Genomic DNA, 21,645 nt, shown 5'->3' with positions numbered 1-21,645 from the left:
GGCAGAGAAAAAGCGAGCAGGAGAGAGTTTTCTTGCTTTCCTTTCTCCTCTCCTCTCCCTGCAGGCTACAGCAGCTGCTTTATTATACTGCTCTCAGAATACTTATGGCGGATATTAAAGGTTATCTATACAAAACAAACTTATAGTTCTGTTTTACCCATGCACTGAAGTCTATCCAGTAATATAAAATACATTAAGTGCTGCAATTTGTGTGTTTCCCTCACCTCCGAAGCCGTCGGGCACGTAGGTCTTGAGGATGATTTGGCAGAAGACTGTGGGCAACGACAGCGGCTTGTTGCCTTCGTTTCTCAGAGAGATGTGGCGGTAGCCAGCCTGCAGGCCGTCAAGAGGCAGGATGCGCTGCCCAATCAGCTTATTGTTGTCGTCGTAGACTGCGATGCGCAGCACGGCCAGGTCTGGTAAGATCACCTAGAAGGAAGGCATGAAGGGAAACAGTGGGTAAGAGGGAGGAGTAACCACACTGAAAAAAAGGAAAAAGAAACGTCGCCATTAGTTCTACCGAAATTTTGGAAGTCTACTGAGCTCATTCTGCTCTGATAATGTTTAAAAAGATAAATATTTGCCAGACAAAGCAGTAAAAGAAAGCAGCATCATTAAAGGGGAAGGTCGAAGATGGAACTGCAAGGGACACAATCGGGGTATAGTCCATGTGTGATAAAAGAAAAAGACACGATAAAGGAGGAACACACTGCATATCTGACTGCTGACAAGCCCGTCTCTGCAGCTAGTATGCATCCAAGGAGTGGAGAATATCTCGTGTACATATGTATGCTTTTAACTTGTGTCTGCAGATGAGCTTCTGTACTCACACCCTTGGAAAAAAAGAGAGCGAGAGAGTGTCTTAACTGGGCTTCTATGTGAAGATAAGAGGATGATTAATACAAAGACGATGGGAAGGTGGGAGATAAGGCTGAAGAATACTCACTGGAGATGAATGGGTAGAAGCATCGCGTGTGTGTGTGTGTGTTTTTGCTTACACATTCACAGCCCTGCTGATGCACTGTGTATTGTTCGCTTGCAGTCATGACAGCGGTGTGTATGCATGCAAAAAGTGTGGCGGCATTTGAGGGCATCTGTGTGTGTGGAGGTGAGAAACGAATCTTGCTTGCAGACTGCTTATGATGGCCCTCTTTGATAGGTAGGGGTGTGTGTGTGTGTGAGCAGCACTGCGGCAGGCTGTGATTGATGGTGTGTGTTAGGAAGCTGGAGTCACAGTCATGGCTGAGAGACTTCCTATTCTGCTGAGAGCAGCACTATTACACACATGTTCCTCTCTCTCTTTGGCTCCCATCTCTTTTATTTTCCCTTTAATTCTCTCCCTCACCTCTAATTATCTTTCTTTTCATTTCTGTGGCTCCTTTCCTCACTTCCTTTTTCTTTTTCTGTGAGTCAGTATACAGTAGATTGTGTTTCGTTTTTTATGTCACACTTTATTATTCAACAGTATCCCAAATCACTCCGTTTCTGTATTCTCACTTTATATTCTCCATCTGCTTCCTCCTCTCCCTAACTCTTGCTACTATTATCTTAGATTTCATTATTGTCTCCTTTCCTTCTCCTTCCATGTTTGGCACTGATCACCACCTGCACTCATGTATATATCATGTATATATCTATCCACTTAGCACTTTTAATTCTTATTCTTATTTTTATATTTTTATGACAGTATGTTTGCACTGAAGCACCGCAGCAATTTCCTAATGTTGTAAACCTGCTCAACATTTGGCAATAAAACCCTTTCTGATTCTGATTCTGATTCTGATTCCACCCTTTGTACTGGAGTAAGATGAGAATCAGGCTGCTTCTCATGTCACTAAGATCTTTCTCCAACCCAAATAATAGATTTTTCTCCCCCAGTTTCCATTTCCATTGGCTCATCCCAAATGGGACTACGTGCTGCAACATTTTTTCAACTCACTGCATCCATTATTGTTGCCCCATCTATCCGTTCGTGCTACCTTTCTGAAGACGAATGGCTCCTCGTTGTAGGCAGGGTTCAGTCCATTGTTCATCACCATGCGAGTGCGAAACTCTTTCCGGATGGTGTCCGTTGGCAGTCCATACATGTCGACTTCAACGTAGGTCCCGATTTTCTTGTCAGAGAGAAACTGTCCTGAGAACACCTAAAAAAGAAGCAGACCATTCTCAGTGCTTTGGAGAGGTGTTGATTTTACAGAAATATTATCTGCACAGGTTCATTCAGTGCACTGTGGGGTGGCTGTGGCTCAAGAGGTACTGCAACCTATATACTAATCAGAAGTTTGGTGATTCAGTCTGCATGCCAGTGTCCTTGGGCAAGATACTGAACCTAGAGTTGCTCCTGAATATGAATAGGTGAATGAGTCATGTTGCATAAAACGCTTTGAGTCCTCTAGGAGAGTAAAAAAGCGCGATATAAGAACCACTGTAATTTGTACAGCATGCCACATCTAAGCCTGAAACCAACCTTTAACATGATATTATCTGTAGGTTTCACAGACATGGATGAAACCTAGTTCCACTGAAAAAAAAAAAGTTTGGTTTAAGACTAGCCTGAATCCCTGAATGGAAATCCCTTATCCACTTTTTCCCTGAATGATTTATTAGTACTGCACGACCTAACCTGTACACTGCAGGTTGCAGCGATGACACCATCCACCGGTGTCTCTGAGAATGGGTCAAACATCCTGTCTGACCGCCGCATGAAGTCGGGCTTCAGCAGGTACCTGACGTGCACAGAAGATGCACATGAGGAAAACGGCCACGCACAAACCCATCAATGAACACACTTTTGTTTTGTAAAATCTGATTATGATGCCTTTACAAACATTTTTTTGTTGTTGATGTCTCTCGATTTAGAATAAATGTAGCACACGAAGGTACTGTGCATATGTGTATGCTAACCAGAGGCCTATCAGAGTAACATTAGTAGTGATGACTGTCTGCAAAAGCCTCGATCTCGCCACATATAAGATTTCCAGCATTAGCAGGAAAATCTCTGCCCTCAGGGACGGTATTAAAGGCGAGGCATGGAGACGACAAGGGAGAGAGGAAAAGACAGATGACTGCCGAGAGAAGAGGAGCTTCCTTCTCGAAAGCACTCATTGGTTTTTGGAAAAGATAGTAGCTGCGGTCGCTTCTGGCAGTCGCTAATGAGATGTGACAAGCTATAATTGATGAGCTTTAGAGAGGAGTGGAGAGGGAGGGAGGGGACAGACCGGAATGAGCTAAAGACAGGAGTTGAGGAGCTGTGCTCACCCGCAGGAACCATTGTACTCAAACTTTCCTTGGTTCAGCTGCATGGCCAGATCTGAGAGAAGAGTGAGAATGATAAGTGATTAGTAACTGCAATATATACACGCCAGTGTTTAAACATCAAAACAATCCAAATAAATTAATGACTAAAAAAGAAAACAGAAAAACCCCATCATTCAAAGACTATGTGAATTTTTTTCTGAATCTGAGTGAATGGGTTTGTAATATTTTCCCTGACTCCCCCTTAGCTCCAAGTCCCCAGACCCCTGCCTAAAGCCTCACATATGCCCCACTCACAGCAGGCCATATGGTCTAATGTCTAATGCCTCTGGACATAGGACAGCAGCTGTTTCACTCCCTGTTAAGGTGTTTATATGGCAGCAACAGTTTGATAGTGTGTGTGAGTGTTTGTAAGAGGTCAGAGATAAACAGAGGTACGAATTCAGCTGCATTTATTTAGCAATTTTGCACACACGAAAAGATATTGATTCTTTTTAAATGAGCTGACACCAAATCCAAACTTTAATTCAGAAACTTGTTTTTTTTCCTGCATGAATATATTTGCAGCTGCGAGATGGTCGTTTCGTAGCTTCACAGTCAACCCTTCCCCACATGCAGAAGATGCTCTGAGCATGATCAGAGGGTTACTTGAAATTAGGTTTGAGTGTGTATTTTGTAATATGAAGTTACATATACTATGAGTGGTGTTGTATGGGTGAGTGTGAGGTTAGAGGTCCCATGTTGCATGCTGTGGTACCTGGGGTCTGGAAGTTGAGTGAGACCATCTGGCAGCCTGCGTTCCAGAAGATCTGAGGCATGTAATTACTGGAGTCCACCCGGCCCCCTTTGGGGTAGATACGGCTCATCTGACGCTTGTTGTAGCTGTGCTGAAGCTCAGGAAAATTTGAAAAAAAAAGGGGAGGGAGAACATGTGTGTTTCAACACATGTGTGTGCGTGTGTGCATTAAACAGACTGTACAACTATTTTTAGTGTGAACAGCTTGGGTCAAGCAGTCCCACTGGAGGGGAGAGAGAGGCTGTGTGTAAGCCCGAGCTACACAGGCTGAAAGCACACTGGGCTCTAGAGGCCTCAAGTTCTTTTCCGACAGCAGAGTGGAAACAAGTATGGCTAAAAAACATCAGTTCTGAGCAGACGTTCAGCTCTCATTTAGGTGACCTCAATCTATAAAGTTCAAACTCAGATTTCATTGGAAATTTATGTCTCTTCATGCATCTCAGTAAAGTGTCTGAGCTATTTCCCTTAAAGTCTCAGAGTTTAAACTTAAAACCTAAACTTGGTGAAATCTGATCTTATGCTGATTAAAGTTTACATACATCCTGTAACGATAACTTAAATGTATTATTTATCTACATTTTTCCTACCTTAGCGTCCTTTTTTTTTTTTTATAGCTGTTCTATTTTCTAGAAAAATCCAATGCAACTGGCTGATCTGACAAATGCTCAAAGGATACTTCACAAACTCAATGGCATTAGTCTTCAGATAGCCCAGGCCAACTGACTCGTTAAAAGATGACATGTTATGATGGATATTCCTTTCTGAAAAACAAAAGAAAAGAAAAGAAAAGCTGATTAACATTTATTTTGACAGGCAGTAATTGATTGATTGTTCTATGAGGCTCTTACATGAGAAATGACAGCTAAAAGTTGAAGCTCTCACCTTCAGCTACATCAAAACTCTGGAACTTGACCGGCTGTGCATAGTTGACCATGGCTGACAGATACGGGTGGATGTTAGTGGTGGCTCCCACATAGGTGTACTGAGCTATCAGAGCCTCTTCTAAGTCTTCTGCCACATCTACAGTCTGAACAGCACAAGCACACATACACATGGCTCAATAACCTAGTCTTATTCATCAGCCCAGAGACAGCAGTCAGCTTTTAGTGGGGTAAAAAGGGGACGGGATGGGCACTTGCCTTCTTGTTGTTGTCTTGGTCAGATGCTTCAGAGATGTCTGTGGCGTCGGTTGCTTCAGATATCTCTGTCACCTCATCTTCAGGTACCTAAGAACACATCCATACAAAACACCCATTAATGGGATGTTCGTGTTAGTGGTAGATTTGACTGAATTTGGGCCATAGTAGTCCAATGTCCTATATTTAGCAAATGGTACAGGGGGAAAAAAACTGTTACAGTTAGCTGTTTTAATCTCACCTGCTGGGGATGTATAACAAACCAGAGTGCTTCTCTGCAATGTCCACAGATTCGTTTTAGTGTTTCAGTAGCAAGTCGACACTCAAACCTACCTTCTTAATACTGTTGCTTTGCTCGTCATCTTTCCTTGAGCTGACAGCATTACTCTGAGAAACACTGTTGGATTCTTTCTCGCTGGTTGCTTCAGAAACACTGCTGGGGGCCTCTGAATTCAAATCCTTATCCTCTGCCTCTTTTTCTCCTGCGCTCACATATACAGAACAACACAAATCAATAGCAAAGCTGATTTTTTTTTTTTTCCTCCAACATTAATATTTTACTTATTCCTTGGTGCATTTACTTTAGCGAGTGTTTGCACTTGATGTTCTACTTTGCATTTTTCAGCATAAACCTATCGCTTACTGCTCGTACAAGAGAGGCTGTCACGCACATTACTACAATTTATTATTTCACATAGAAACACAGGCTGTCAGACATCTGACCGTTCTCTGTGTCGTCTTCATTCTCCTCTCCCATAATGATAGCAGGGGTGTTTGTCTCTCCTGCCTCCATGTGTTTCTTGAAGGCCTCGAGCTGCTCTGTATTGCACACATACACATGTTAAAGACAGACAAATCTCATAAAATCACATAGATGTGCTGTATACATACTCTGTTCGACTTCAGGTTTCAAGCGTTTGTTTTTGATGAGGATTTTCCGCTTGAGCTCACTTGGAGAGGGTAAAGGACGCCCAGGTTCAATCTGCCAAAGAGAAAAGAACTTTTACACTTAAGTAAATATGAGTATAACCCAATCAGAGCAAATTCTAAGAAATACTTTGTATCAGAAAGAGAGGATTTACCGCATAGTTCTCCAAAGGCTGTTTGAGGAGCAGGTCACCGAAGATCTCCTCGCAGTACTTGGCCATCTTGTACTGCTGAGGTTTACTAAGTAACACAATCGCAAAAATACATAATATGTCTATGTATTGATTATTTGTGAAAAATGTATGCAAATAAAAGCAATCCTTACGCATTTGATGTTTACTGATTATAAATGTACCTGCAGTGATTTTCAAATGACAAAATAACAGGAAAGTCTGATGTGACAAATGCTGTCTCCTTAATGGCTTGGATAACATCCTGTGGCAGGAGAAGAAAAACATTAGGTGTGAGGAGGATGAATCATAACAAGCCATCAAATGTTATATCAAACTCTGAACACAAGGGGGCAGACTTACATTATGAAATAGCATTAAAGCAGTAACTGAAAGACTGAACAAAGTTGGGTTTTTTGTGTTCACCTTGAACAGGATATCTGTGCACATGGCCTTGCCATGAGTAATGATGGGTTCCTGGTCCTCTCCTTTCCCATCCCAGCAGTCCAGCTCCACACATCTAATGCAAAGCACACAGAAATGTCTCTGTCCACAAGCTGCACATGCAACTGAGCTTTAGCATAGCCAGATACATGTGTGTCTGTCAACCCATCCAAGTACACCATATTAACATAAATACCTGCATCCAGCCAGCAGGACCTGCCGGTACATCTCTACTGAGGACTTCCCGCCAAACTGTCGGCCTGTCAAGTACGTGTTGTGGGAGGAGCTGATGAAGTAATGGGCCAGCGGCTGGTCCATATCTTGGTACAGTTCCAGCCGGTCCAGGAACACTGGAGCATTTTCATCTGACATTAGGTACCGGCAGAAGCCATCACTGGACATGTGACCTGAACAGAACAAGGACGGACACGAAGGGCGTAACTTAGTGGTAGAATATTATTTATTGTTAAACTTTGTGAATATTTCTTTAAGGTGAAAGCAGTATAAAACTCTGAAAATATTATTGTAGTTTTTTTATTTATTTTGGAAAAATGTAACATGTATTTGTAGAAGAAGTGTTCTAAAGTAAACAGAATAAATGGCTTTTATAATTCACTCTCTATCACTAAGTATTTTATTAGTATATACATTTTTATCATTACTAACTCTGAATTCAGCACAAGACGTGCAAATGTCAGGCCTGTGTGTTTATATCAAAACAACAGCTACTTGATGTTTAACTACTGTAGATTCTTTTGGGAATCTAAATGTGTATTTAAAAAGCAGCAGAGCTATGTGTACAACCATTTCATCATGATGATAACAGGGGAAAAATAAACTCCGGCGCTTGACAATAAATATTTAGCCCTGGAGAAAATGTGCCAACAATCTGGTTTTCCGTTCAAGGTAACTCCTGCAGATGGCAGCAAAGCCTAAAACATCTCTCTCCCTCTGGTTTGCCCACACGGTTCTTTACCTTTCTTCTTCAGATCTTCGTCTCTCTCGTATTTCTCGATGATCTGCATGGCTCTCTTGGGGTCGTAGAATGGAAACAGAATCTCATTTAACCTTGGGTCGCGCTGGTTCTGTGAAGCGAAACACAAACGCAGTCATCCCTCTATTCATCGTCTCCAGTAATTTCCCAGCACAAATCTAATTTAGGACAAACGCATCTTGCGCTACACGCAGGATAGGAGCAAACTTATTACAATATGTTTACACTCTCAATTTGTTATGCCTGATCAAAGGTACTGAACTCAGGACTATGTGATTGGCTTTCATCACTTACTATTTAAGAAATATTATCTTTAAATCATTAGTATACACACAGGCACATAACATTTAGACAGCAAGTACTAAAAGCACTGATCAAGGTGATTATTATACGGCAGTATAAACAAAAACCTGTGAGCCACACTAACAGGTGCAGAGATTAAATGTTGCTTAAAAGCAAAGAATCACATGTGTTTGAGGGAATCAAGGTGGCATTCACAAAAACAACAGCAAACATTCAAACATCATGAACATGTCGCTGCCCACTCACAGAGCCAGGTGGGGAATTTAATCTGATTGGCGAGCCCAGAGCATGAAGCAGCGCAAACACGTGACTGCACAGCAGCAGGACTAGGCAGGTATTCAGCAACACAGAGCAGCACAGCCACAGAACACATATACGCACAGCAGGGAACGAGACGAACCGAGCAGGAAGCAACAGGATGGAAACCTCGACCCTCCCGTTGCTACAGCAACACCAATCAGACACAGGGGGGAGAAGGAGGCAAGCCACGGTAGGGAGAACATGGGGAATGGGATGACGGTGGGCATGCAGAATAAGGGAGGTGGTTGAAGATGCCCTTGCAGGCCCACTCAAAGTTAAATGTTGTGTCCATCCAATTTGATTAAGGTGGACTAATGTGCAGTCGGGCCTGGGAGCAGGGCGACTTCTACCCCAGAGCAGGATGAGAGTAAGAGCAGCAGGAGTTGCAGGGAAGGGCACACGCAAGCTAAATACAGAGAGAAGTTAATGAATGATAAAGAGCTTACTTCATTCAGAAAGCTGACTAACTGGTCTACAGTTAAATAATCAGTTTTGTTCCCATTGCTGCAGAGAGATTAATTAGAAAAACAAAACAAAATGTTATGCTCCTTAAAATCGAAACCCTCACAGTCATTCACACAGTCAGTCAGTTAAAATTAGAAAAGCCAGTCTTTACAGTTACATTACGCTTTTAGTAGTATCTTGTTAATCATCACTCTTCTTTGACTGTTGTCATTAGGTTGAACATAATTAATGTTGAACGGTGGAAGCAGGTTAGGCTGTCCAGACATAGTTAGTGCGGCAGGCACAGAAACATTTGTCCTGATTATTTCCAACATGATGCAGCAGCTCTCACTTGGGGAATATTTAAACAGATGATATCATTGTTCTGCTCAGGCACAAGGTAACGCAGGTAGAATACGTTGCTGGGTAAGGGTAATGCTGTTAAATGTGTATTCGGAGGATATTTTATTATTTTTAAGGTATAAAACAATTAAAAAGAGCAGACGAGATGAAACACTTACATTTTCTTGAAGAGCTCCTCTATATCTGTGCGAGGGCAGATCTTCTGTGTGAGCGCGTAAAAAATGTCAAAGGTAAAATCTGCTGGTTCAATCTCATCGTTCTGTAAAAGGTAAGTGAGAGAGTCATTTCCTCACAGTTTTCTTTCAGCGTAACAAACTCGGACACATCTGACTTCCAGTATTGTCTGACCTTTCCACTAGGAAGGCCCAGATCCTTCAGAGCCTGAAAGATCCCCTTCTCCGTTTTGCCTGATGCAAATGTCCGAGTGATGCTTTAAGAAGAGGAGGAGGATAAGGTGAAGATGAGTGAATGATATTGTATAAAAAAAACAACAACCCAAAAACATACTTTAAACGCACTCTTACCCTCTTACAGGAATCTTCCCATTCACGTTGGTAAGGAAACACATTCTCATCCAACTAAACAAAAACAGGAAGTAGGATTAAGGCGTCTTACTGAAGAAGGCACAGCCAAGTTATTACAACTGTGCTGCGAATTGCACTCACTGTTTCTTGAGGCATGTCATTGGACAGACGTTGTTGGCCTTAACGTTGTGAATCACTGACCTCAAACCCTCGATCCACTTCTGCAAACAAACAAGCACAAGTATTCAGGACACACACGCACACGTGTATATACACTCCTACCACTTAAAACCACTGAACAAATTACATAGCATTCAAAAGAGCACCCAGTTTGCATTGTGTTAAGAGGTGAATGTCTTTGGGGAAATAAACAAGCAAATGAATTGCTCTTTAATCAACAGTCTTGTGATAGGGGCCTTGGCAGGACCATCATTAACACAGACACAAAAAACACACACACAGCGATAAACAGCGACCTGTTGCAAGGCTACAAGGAGTGATGATAAACAAACAGCTAGAGAAGGCCTGTGACTGCCCATGAATATGCTGCCTCATGCATCCATGTAAAGGCCACTGATAATCCGAACACTTCTGAGCCTCCTCTCTGAATGTCTGTCCCTCTTTGTGCTAAACCCTCCTCCACTTCCACAACAAATTTCTACTGGTGTCATTATAAAAACATTAAATGCGATGGCTTGTGCAGCAGGGGCAGTCTGTTTGGGCCCGTGGTGTTCACGAAGCAGCGCGCTGATGTAAATATCTCTGTCATCTATTGAGGCCTGCTCTTTACTGTAGGGCCACCTGTATGCTGGGAGGGGTGCTGATGGTGTCGCGGTGGGTTTGTGTCTATATGTGTGCGCGAGAGAGATAAAGAGGGACTGTGTTTTTGACTGTGGGGGACGTGCTCATGTATTTTAACCTGTGAGTGTACGTGTTTGTGTTTGTGCTCCCTGCTGTGGGCTGCTGCATGAATATCATTGGCAGCCCCGTGGCACAAACAGCAGTTATAACACCCACCAGCATGAAGGGAAAAAACAAAAAAACACCCTCTCATGGGAAATGAATAAACACCAATCCGGTGGTGCCAAATAACAGATCTGTGCTCAAAAAACGAAAAACCCCAGCTTGTTCTAAAGCTACTGGTGATTTTAAATTTTTCTACAAACTGACATCTGTAAAAACATTATGTACACCGTGCTCCAAAATTATTATGCAAATAGGATTTTAGTGTCATAAACACTCAATTTTGTGTTCAGTTAAACTCATGGATAGTGTTGTGTCTCAGGGCTCTTTGGATCACTGATATCAATCAGACATAATTAGTTTGTCAGGTGAGCCCAATTAAAAGAAGTCTACTTAAGAAGGATGTTCCACTTTATTAAGCATGCCACAGGTTTAAAGCAATAATGGAAAGAAAAACAATCTCTGCTGCAGAGTGTCAAATAATGCAATGCCTTGGATAAGGTATGAAAACTTAAGCATGATCATCGTACTGTGAAGAGATTTGTGGCTGATTCAGAGCACAGACGCATTTGCACAGATAAAGGCATAATGAGGAAGGTTTCTGCCAGACAAGTTCATCGGATTAAGAGAGCAGCTGTTAAAATGCTATTACAAAGCTGCAAACAGATATTTGAAACTGTAGGTGCCTCTGGAGTCCCATGAACCTCAAGGTGCAGGATCCTCCAGAGGCTTGCAGTTGTGCATAAACCTGCCATTCGGCCGCCCCTAACCAATACTGACAAGCAGAAACGGTTGCAGTGGGCCAAGAAATACATGAAGGTTAATTTTCAAACAGTCTTGTTTACTAATTTGCCATGTAATCCTGGATGGTCCCGATGGATGATGTAGTGGACAGTTGGTGGATGGCCACCATGTCTTAACAAGCCTGCGACATCAGCAAGGAAGTGACAGAACCATGTTTTGGGCCAGAATCATGGGGAGAGAGCTCGTTGGCCTCTTTAGGGTCCCTGAAGGTGTGAAAGTGACCTCAGCAAAGTATGTAGAGTTGCCATTTACCATTTCTTTCATGGTACCCAAAGAAGAACAGTGCCCTTTGTAGCAAAATTATCCTCATGCATGACAATGCACCATCTCATGCTGCAAACAACACCTCTGTGGCATTGGCTGCTATTGGCATAAAAGGAGAGAAACTCATGGTATGGTTTCCATCCTCCCTCCTGTGGTTTCTGACCTCAACCCTATTGAGAACCTTTGCAGCATCCTCAAGCAAAAGATCTATGAGGGTGGGAGGCAGTTCACATCAAAACAGCAGCTTTGGGAGGCGATTCTGACATCTTACAAAGAAATCCAACCAGAAATTCTCCTGGTTCAATGGATGCAAGAATTGTGAAGGCTATGTCAAGGAAGGGGTCCTATGCTAACATGCGACTCGGCCTGTTAAGACATTTTGATCGAAATAGCTTTTAGTTTCAGTAAATATGACCTTTTAATGCTGCAAATTCAACAAATGACCATTTGCGGTTCTTTACAAACAATAAAATGTTTTGAAACTCTTGTGCATAATAATTCGAACAGAGCATTTTGTATTATTTTATTTTTTGCAAAAACGGTTATCTTTGGAAGGTTTGTTCAATTAAAATTGATGACTTGAAAATTATACTGACTGTCATTTGCATCGAGTATGTAGGAAAGTCAGCGACAAATATCAAAAAAGTTTAGTCAAGGTTAGCGTGGTGCTTTGATTTTCAGTCATTCTTGTTGTTTTGTGGCACCTCTTAATTTTTCTCAGCAAACTATTGTGAATGACAAACTATTATTTGCAATTGTGTTTAAAAGACAATAAAGTATAAGTCATATGTTTTAAGCTAATCTGGCAGACATCTGTCAGGCTGAGAAAACTTACTTTAGAGGACACGTAGAGTTTCTTTTAATCCCAAATCTTCATCTTTACCAAAATGATTGAGCACAATTATGGTCATGTTCATTATATTGCATGCTGTCAACATAGCCTATGAAAATACCAAAGCTAGCATAGAAATGACAAAGAAGTATTGTCTGTGTGTTGAACAGGAACTAATAGAACTTCTTTCCTTCAACAGAAACGAGTATTGAGACTAACCAGATATTCCTACTTGGAGTCTTTTTATAGGACTCAGTCAAGGGGGGGGAAGAAGAAGAAAAAAACACCTTTTTTTAAGTATAATAAACACTGACTTTAATTTCTCTTACTGTGATGTTTTTGTATTATGCCAAAAGTAGCAGGTTATTTTTGGGGCTCATCCAAGTGGCTCATTCTTCAAATATAGAACAATGAAGAAGTGCAAGACAACAAGAGAAAAGCAGCAGCGAAAGCAGCAGGAGGAATACAGAACAGAGATGCTGTGAATCATTCCAGATGCATCTATTTATTCAATGAATCAAGGCCTTGTGTAGGAGCTGGCATATTAACCCTGGCTTTCCTTTCTGAATTGAGAATCTGTAGGCTGGGTGGTCTTTTAATCTTTACATCTACATTGTTATGGAAATGTTGAAATTACTCAGACAGGTGCTAAGCAGAGTTTACCTCGAGGGCAGAAAAATGAAGTAGTGGTTAAGCTCTTACAAGCAGCCTCACTGTGCTCTCTACTTTGGAGCTCTAATATGTACAGTATTAGTAGGCAGATTGAGCGAACCGGGAAGGCTGCAGGATAGCAGATATCTGACACTATCACGGGATAATGCCTGGACGGGACTAAGCACCAACCTCCAAGGTTGAAAAATCCACACATGCCAAAGTACCAAAAACTGTACTTCCATAAGTGGCCACACGAGGCAGACGCCCAACGTGACTCTTTCCCTTTAGACTCCCAACAAAAATGTCAAATTTCACCACCTGACTGACATAAAAAAAACTATAACTTTGGTCTATAGTTACCCATCCATAACAGCTCTGTGTAGGTCATTTTTGTTTTAGGTCTCTTTCACATTAAAGCTTAAAGCTAAGCACCTGATTGATAAGATTGACAGGTGGACACCAATCCAACTAACTGCTTGGTAGGAGTCACGTCACTCACGTGTGTTTGTGGCCTGGGTGACTTGTGGAACATCATTTAATGCTGTGTGATTAATTGTAACAAGAGCCATCTAAAGAAGTTCCTGTTTTGCTAAGTAAAATTTTAGTTTTTTCTAGTTTGTTTTGTGGGTGTGTGTATCACTTGGCACTAATTAGAAGGTATCAGTATTTAGCACGATGCACACATACAATCTATGCATGCATTTTGCTAACCATTGTCCTATGATTTGTTTTTACAAGTTGTCAACCAAACAATAAAACAAAACAGAAACGCCCCAAATGCTAATATTTAAGGCATCAAAACAGGACTTCACAACCGGGTGGGTGACGTCATGGTGCCTATATCATTTACATCTTTTACATACAGTCTATGGGGTTTGCAGTGATTTTTTGTCCAGACAACATATGCTTTGTGGCCATTGATTAAAACCATCTAAATTCATCAAAACACATTTTTTTAACCTGTGATGCACTCAAAAAGTGTCACAAGTTAGATATTAGCCAGAAGCTACATAAGTGCCTTTTGTCACTGAAAGGTATATGGTGAGTGAAGAAAATCATGCTATATTGGCATACACAGCTGTCCATTACATCTGTTATATTGTAATAATATTTCAAACTGCAACACTCCAATTAAATCTCAAGGTCAGCGCTCTTTATCGTTTGTATAAAGCAGCAGAAATGTGGGGAGGGCATGCATTTACCCTGGCTGTCTCTGGGTTCTCTGCCACCATGAACATGAAGTTGAGATTGACCAGGTCTGTGCCACTGCAGATGCAGATGATGCAACCCTCCAAGTCTGTTTCTGTCTTTCCAGTGGCCTCAAATGATGACAGGATCTTAGGGTCCTGAGGACACAGCATCAAAGGCAGAGATTAGTATAGAAATGATGGATAAATAGCTGATCAAAATTAAATGCTAAGACGGAGACCTAGACATAAAGCTAAAAAAAAAAAAAGATAAGATAGAATAATTAAGCAACAGAGCAAGCTCTTTAGATGTTTGAAAGCATTTCTGCTGCTTTAAGTTTAAGTAGGGGAAATATTTCAACATTTATAGACCTTTAGTTCTTTTTCTCAGAACAAAATACATCCCAGCACACCTTAGTCTGATATAACTTTAATGTCTGTTTTATCAGTTTAACAGAAAAATCTCACTATCAAAAACACCACTCCTTCCTCTCTCATCTTCTCAATCAGATTTCCTGTCTGCCACCATTGAAGATAGTAATGCTTATATGTTACGTGATTGAATTAACAGCAACAGGCAACAGGCTATGCCACTTTAAAATCTCAGCCTGCAATCATCCAATCCCATTCATCTCTTCTCTCTCATTGGATTACTTGAAACAGCTCTCCAGGCTTGTGTAACCATGTTAGCCTCTGAGAAGCCCGGTTATCAGTTGTCTGCACTGTACAAAACAGCATACGGCGCATGAGCCGCCATCAGACTGTAGAATCTATATACGTGCCCTCACATACGTACATAAAAAGACCGCCACACAGGACCAAACAAAGGCGCTCCAATCTGTTGTCAGCAGTATGATTTGAGACTCTCCTGTTAGGCTTCTGCATTTCAGTGGCTTCATTGGTTTGCATACAAATTAGAAGGCAGCATGCCCGTGGATATTCCAGTAATAGCTTTCATAATTCATATAGCTGGTATGATGCTAAATACCACAATATAATGTGTCACTGTCAAGGCTACATAGCATGAATCGATATTTAATATACAGAGGAACCATGTGGTTTGGATTTGTGCATATCTGCCTCTGTAACTGCTAAATAGAAAACTGATTGGTTGCCAGCTGTAATAATTCACTGGGCTATTTTAGAGGCCATTTCCTATCATGGGATAAGGAAAAGTCATTCTGACGGAGACAGAACATCTTATACTGTTGATCTTTTGATCCTGTAGTGTGAACTCCATAACCCAGCGGTTTTCTGACAGCGCATCACCACAGTGGCTGAAAGAACAATTTTTCAATACTACTCTCTCGGTCAAAAGCACAATCCACAGCTGCGAGAAAGTTCAGTAAGAACCTGTGGCGAAACTCAGAGTTGTATAAATATTGATGAGCTAGTGCCCTGTGGGAATCTGTATTTGAAAGCAAATCTCAGCAGTAAGAACTCAACCGGGAGTCCCAAAACAGTCATTATATTGATAGAAAAAGCCACTGTAGCCTTGGCTAATTTAGGCATGAATAATAGCCTGAAGTGGCAGTGTCTCTAGATTTTACCGGGAGTACCTCTGTGGGACTAAAAGATGGAATGTTTGATGCGGAGGGTGAGAGTGTGAATTTTGTGAAGGCAGAAGTGAAGAAATGGTCTCTCCTGAGTTCTTACCTTTGGGACGGCACCGACGCGAATACTGTTGATGAGAGAACACTCCAGAACCTGACCTTCCTGTAGGAGACCAAAAACGGTGGAAAGAAAGGGAAAAAAGAAGTAGATGAAGAGGGGGAGGATAAAAGTCTAGAAGAAAAACAATTTCTAATGGTCAGCAAAGCACAAGCACCACAACCTCTCAGCAACATGGGTGATTACAACCCAGAAATGAGGAGGAGTCCTTTGTGCGTTGAGAATAGCTGTTTTAATACCATTTGATTTAATTACCAAGTTTGAGTCTGCAGGAATGAGGATAAACATTAACAGGTTGGACTGTTGCAGAGGTGCTTTTTGCCACCAGGCATGCAGCTGCTTGGGGTCCCAGCACATTGGCGGGCTCCCGAAAACAGACAAACTTATACTGCTGCAGTTTGTAACATCAGTTGAAGAGGCCTGATCACCTTTGGGGCCCAACCTGACTCCATTCACCCCAGCTGCAGAAGGTGTGCATGAAATGAATGCTGCTAGTCTATTTGTAACTCTGGGGGAGGAAATTAATGTCAAAATCTATTGCAAGATTTGCAAAATGTCAGCAGTAAAATAGAAGTTATGAAAGTTCGGTGCATGCTTGTATATTTTCTGAACTTTCTGAGAAATACACAAACAGTGTGCCACCGAACTATTTCTAAAACCACTAAATGGGAAAACAAATCATCCTAATCAGAGTTATTTTTCCAAGTAGAGGGATTCAGATGCACCTCAGAGGTTTTTAGGCAGTGGCAAAGAAAAATCAGGAATGTTATAATCCAGTGGCTGGAAAATGAGACCATGCGAGTACTAGTACTCGCACAGCCAGCTGTAGGTCCTATATGCTAGGCTTCATCTTTTTTTTTTCTCTCTTTTTTTTAAAAAAATGTTTATTTATAAGATTTTAAGTTCAAAGTTACATAACGTCACACCAGACAATGAAAATAAGATTCAAAAACAATAACATTTAAGCACAGAAAAAAAAAAAAAAGAAAAAAAAAAGAAAAAACAGAAACCAAACACACAACAACAAAAAAACCCAAACAGGAAAACAGGGGCCTGTTCTTCGTACCGCGCTAAGTGAGTTAGCTGGATGAGATTGTTGACGATTTTGCGTGATCCTGGATCGTTCGGTTCCCCGAAGCCCATCCGGGACTTGCTGTCATAGCAACAGAGCCGTAAGCGTAAACCTGCTCGGGAGCAGGTTTACTTTATGTAAACAGGATTAGATCGCGGCCACGCAGGTATGTCCGCGTCATTCATACGAAAGCAACAGCGATATTCCACCACTGTTTCACCATAAATAAATAACATCAATGTAACTAAAGATAATGCAGCACTTGATCCTTTTATTGATTTCACACAGATACATACAGGTCATTTCCTAAAAAAGGGAAATGTACTATTAACATTCTATTACGTGTATGTGATTATTACAGATGTAATTCATATTTCAGAGTAGTAATTGTAAATTACTTCGTGTAATCAAGATGAGAGACCACGGCTATAAAAGCGAAGGTGGATTTGGGAAGTCTGTCGCAGTCATATCCTGTCCGTATACGCGAGCCACCCATTGCGGAAGGTGCAAGATTGATAAGGAGAGTCCTCAGAATCCAGCGTATATTGCGGGACAGACAGGATCCTTTAGCTCAGCGCGACAGTGTGCTCATAGAGAGATATCGATTTTCCCGTGAGGGTATTATTCACTTAACCAACTTGTTGACGAGGGGGTGCAGGACCACCACCTGTCTTTTTTTTTGCTCTGCCCTTTTCTTGGTTGCTGTTATGAACAAACAAACAGAGTATTCCAGGGTCTCTTTCCAAGAGACGAAAAGCAATATAAGTGATAAATATTACCATTCTGTAGAATATTCTTATATTTCACTTTTACTTGTTCCCATGTTCTAGTGGGTCCTGTTGTAATGTGAAAGGGGATATAATATAACATATTATAATATAATATAATGTAATAATATAATGTAATATAATATTGGATAATATGGTGTGATATGATAAATCTACCCTACCGCCTACTGGTGTTGGCCAGAGGGGCCGATGGCGCGATATGGCAGCCTGGCTTCTGTCAGTCTGCCCCAGGGCAGCTGTGGCTACAACTGTAGCTGCCTCCACCAGTGTGTGAATGTGAGAGTGAATGAATAGTGGCATTGTAAAGCGCTTTGGGTGCCTTGAAAAGCGCTATATAGATCCACTCCATTATTATTGTTATTATTGAATTACTTACGAGTTTGATTTGTCAGCAACTTTCTGCCAGCCCTCTCTCCTTGCTTTTGCAGCCTTTGCAGTGTTCCCTTGCGTTTTAATTAAACTCTGAAACTCCTGAAATCCCTCACTCAAGAGTTCTTGCTCTGCTGCCGAAAAATACCGAGCGCGCTCCTTCGACATTTTCGCCGACCAATCAAAGGGTTGCCGATCAATGTTTCTACTATCGATGCGTAGCCCCTGTTGGGCCACCCAGTGATCTCACATTACTTCATCCAGCTATACTAATCGTCAACAACAGGTGTGTTCGGGGAACCGGAATAGCGAGCTCAGAGTTAGCGCGATGATTTGGTCTTGGATGTTTCATTTGATCTTGGATGTAGTAAGCGACGTACGAAGCACAGGGCCCAGGAAAGAAAAGGAAAAAAATCAATAAATAAATAAATAAATGCTAGGCTTCATCTTAGCTAGTTTAAAATCATCCAACAAGAGCTACTGAACATATCTGCAACAAATTAATCCAACTATCAGATAAACATCTGATAAACATTGTCTATTGCCCAATGCTAATCAGTATTAGCCTAAATGCTAGTACTTAAATCTTTTCTCTATATTTTAAGCTTGTTATAATATACATATATTTAACGTGCTTCATTTATAGTTTTTATTTACTTGCATACACCTTTTTCAGAGTCAAATGGTCAGAAGTACAGAAAAAAATCAAAACAACTTACTCTTTCCTTGCATGCCTTTTTAAATACTTTACCTACTCCATGTGGATCCTGTCTTATACATTTCTATTTAGAGGATCCTCTCGAAAATCCTAGAATACACACAGGTCATGATGTGGAAGTCGTACCTTTCCCTCACTCTTCCAGGTGATGAAAAAGCCGTACTCGTCCACTTCCATGTGGCAGTTGGGCTCAAAGATGTATGGGTCCTGCAGCAAGGAAAAATGATTATTTCTAAGCAATGAGGCCATATTAATCAAAGGTTTTATTTGACACAGCAAGACATTAAACAGTCAACCTGTTTAACAAACACAGGAATTATGCAATCAGACAACCAGATGTAGCTCTTATTCATTTTACAAGATATACCTGCCTGCCTACGAACACACACTCAAACATACTTTCACAAAGAATGCAGAAATATGCTCAGTATGTACACACAGGTTGCCCGTAGGGGAGATGAAGCCTGTTGTCTAAGGCAAACACGCAGTGAGATTAATGTGACCACCTTTAGCTGTTAAATGCAAACATCAACGCAGTTGGAACACATTTCCAGGTTATAGAGACGAACAGGAGGTAAAAGTGTATTAGCATAGCTACTGTGATGCTACTGCACACATCGTTCAACAGGAGTGTCGGTGGAGGAAATCGACTAACCTTAGCCACCTTGCCCTACCCAAACAATCTTACCATCAATTCAATCAGCCGGAAGATGTGTGTGTGTGCCGACAAATATGTGTATTTTTGCCCCACTCCACTCAAACAACACATCTGAGAAAGCTAAAAACATAAGAGAGAAATAAACTAGAATGGGAGAAGGCTGCTGGGTCACTCTAATATTAGCAGTAGGGAACAGTGTAACACACTCATGTACACACTCATACACACGTGATTTATTATTTCAGGATGTTGCTACTATGAGATACGCAGCTGCAAATAGGGCTGTGCTGGCTTGTTACTTGGCTCTTACCCTGACATCTAAAACCCTCAAAAAAAAACCCTCAGAAGAATAATCTTATTTCCATTTAGGAAACAGTGAGACTGCTGTAAATGCAGATAAAAGCTTGACTCTTTCATCTGAACGAAGACTGACAGAGTGTTCGGTGTTAGATATACAGCCACCTCGATGAAGGAGATGGTTTCAGATAAACCTCAACTGTTGAGGACATACAACAGTATCACATTCCACTGCTTTTAGCTTTACTGTAATAAATCTAAGATTGTGTGTGTGTGTGTGTGTTGCCTATTGATCGTGCCTCTTATTTTGAACACAGATCCTCAGATCATTTCGAGGTCTTTTACCCTTTGTCTAAATTTCCAAATCAATATTAGAAAGTGATAATTAATCTGCCCGGTGTAGGCTTAAGAGCTGTATCTATAAATATTATATATGATGCTATTAACAAGTGCAGTCAAAAACAAAGTACACCTTCTGTAAATTTGTCAGTATCAGTTCATAAAATCATCTTCTCTATGACTATCGTTCTCTCACATTGTTGTGGAGGAATTATGTCTTACTATTTATACTTGTTTAGGTCATTGAGGTTTGTGGGAATAAAATCCCACCACAGTATTTAACCCAGGTTGAGGTCTGGACTCTGACTGGATCACTGCAACAATTTGATTCTTTTCTTTTTTTTTTCCAGTCATTCTGTTGAATCTTTGAATTGCTGCTGTGTTTGTGATCACAGTCCTGTTCCATGACCCAGTTTAAGCAGAGCTTTATCTGTCACACAGGTGCCCTCACATTTGATTTTAGAATACTTTGCAGTCAGTGACTCGACCATGAACTCATCCGTCTACTAAAGCGCTCAGGTCCTGTGGCTGCAAAACAAGCAGTAATGGAAGGAATCCAGCATTTAGTTTTATTTATTTAGTTATTTAGTTATCATTAAATAAATAATGACAGTTTAGTTTTTGTATTTTGTTAGATTATTATTATGCCTCGATATGTAAAACCTTAGAAGTTAAAGAGGGTGTACTTTCTTTGCGCCACGACTGTAAATGCTTATGTGTGTTTTCTGTCTCGTTCGTCTCAGTCTACCTTCATCAGCCGTCAATATGAGGCTGCATAGTTTCCATGGACACTAAACATCAATCAGATCTTAAATGATTGATTTCCACTCAGTGAGATAATGAACGAAACACACACACACACACGGGAAGCTCTTTGGCTATTTGCATAATGGATTACATAGGATATCTTTCACCTTTTACCTCAATGCCTCTGGACTCTTAAAGAGGACAAACTCATATCAAATATCTCATTAAAGGATACAAACTAATTATTGAAAATCCATAGTACACTACAGCGTGTAGACCTAAAGAGAAAAACAAAGAGTGAGATGCAAACTTGGAAACATCTCCATCTATTCAAGGACATGAATAAGATGGCAAAGAAAGCATTCTGGGGACCTTAAGTTGTTTTAGAAAGCCATCTTATGTAACGATATGAGCTGAGAGGCTCTATATAACGATAGCTGTCCCCTATGAAGCTTTGAATTGCACTCGTACAAACACACATACAGGCACACTGACCCACATGCACATTACCTGCCACTACCATCTGTCACTCAGTGGGGCTTCAGTCACTAGAGACTGTTCTTGTGGCAAAAAAATAAAATCCATGCTGTTTAGCATATGCTTTTTGCACACTGAGATGCTTGCGC

At 41.0% G+C, this 21,645-nt stretch overlaps 2 protein-coding genes across 7 annotated transcripts in view; one reads left to right on the top strand and one right to left on the bottom strand.

The window, feature by feature from the left end:
* pak5 (p21 protein (Cdc42/Rac)-activated kinase 5) overlaps positions 1–7,343 on the top strand; it is a 114,055-nt gene extending 106,712 nt beyond the window's left edge. For all 4 annotated transcript variants that reach the window (XM_004542145.5, XM_076873722.1, XM_004542142.6 and 1 more), the window contains one exon: positions 6,935–7,343. The gene's annotated coding sequence lies outside the window, so the exon portion shown is untranslated. The remainder of the gene's footprint in view (positions 1–6,934) is intronic.
* The window catches only part of plcb4b (phospholipase C, beta 4b), a 73,996-nt gene that overhangs the window by 8,569 nt on the left and 43,782 nt on the right, over positions 1–21,645 (bottom strand). For all 3 annotated transcript variants that reach the window (XM_004542148.2, XM_012916600.2, XM_076873721.1), the window contains 24 exons: positions 19,105–19,185; positions 16,017–16,076; positions 14,376–14,519; positions 9,798–9,877; positions 9,657–9,710; positions 9,481–9,562; positions 9,291–9,391; positions 8,772–8,829; positions 7,705–7,813; positions 6,925–7,135; positions 6,711–6,804; positions 6,470–6,549; positions 6,270–6,354; positions 6,079–6,169; positions 5,911–6,006; positions 5,521–5,669; positions 5,191–5,277; positions 4,934–5,078; positions 4,728–4,812; positions 4,013–4,137; positions 3,259–3,310; positions 2,624–2,726; positions 1,980–2,144; positions 225–429 (listed from right to left, as the gene is read on the bottom strand). In XM_004542148.2, the coding sequence (XP_004542205.1) occupies positions 225–429; positions 1,980–2,144; positions 2,624–2,726; positions 3,259–3,310; positions 4,013–4,137; positions 4,728–4,812; positions 4,934–5,078; positions 5,191–5,277; positions 5,521–5,669; positions 5,911–6,006; positions 6,079–6,169; positions 6,270–6,354; positions 6,470–6,549; positions 6,711–6,804; positions 6,925–7,135; positions 7,705–7,813; positions 8,772–8,829; positions 9,291–9,391; positions 9,481–9,562; positions 9,657–9,710; positions 9,798–9,877; positions 14,376–14,519; positions 16,017–16,076; positions 19,105–19,185 (2,542 nt within the window). The remainder of the gene's footprint in view (positions 1–224; positions 430–1,979; positions 2,145–2,623; positions 2,727–3,258; positions 3,311–4,012; positions 4,138–4,727; positions 4,813–4,933; positions 5,079–5,190; positions 5,278–5,520; positions 5,670–5,910; positions 6,007–6,078; positions 6,170–6,269; positions 6,355–6,469; positions 6,550–6,710; positions 6,805–6,924; positions 7,136–7,704; positions 7,814–8,771; positions 8,830–9,290; positions 9,392–9,480; positions 9,563–9,656; positions 9,711–9,797; positions 9,878–14,375; positions 14,520–16,016; positions 16,077–19,104; positions 19,186–21,645) is intronic.

This window comes from Maylandia zebra, linkage group LG15 (genome assembly GCF_041146795.1).
Source record: "Maylandia zebra isolate NMK-2024a linkage group LG15, Mzebra_GT3a, whole genome shotgun sequence".
Taxonomy (NCBI): Eukaryota; Metazoa; Chordata; class Actinopteri; order Cichliformes; family Cichlidae; genus Maylandia; species Maylandia zebra.
The sequence above is the reverse complement of the archived record's forward strand: the minus strand, read 5'-3'. Positions and strand labels throughout refer to the sequence as shown.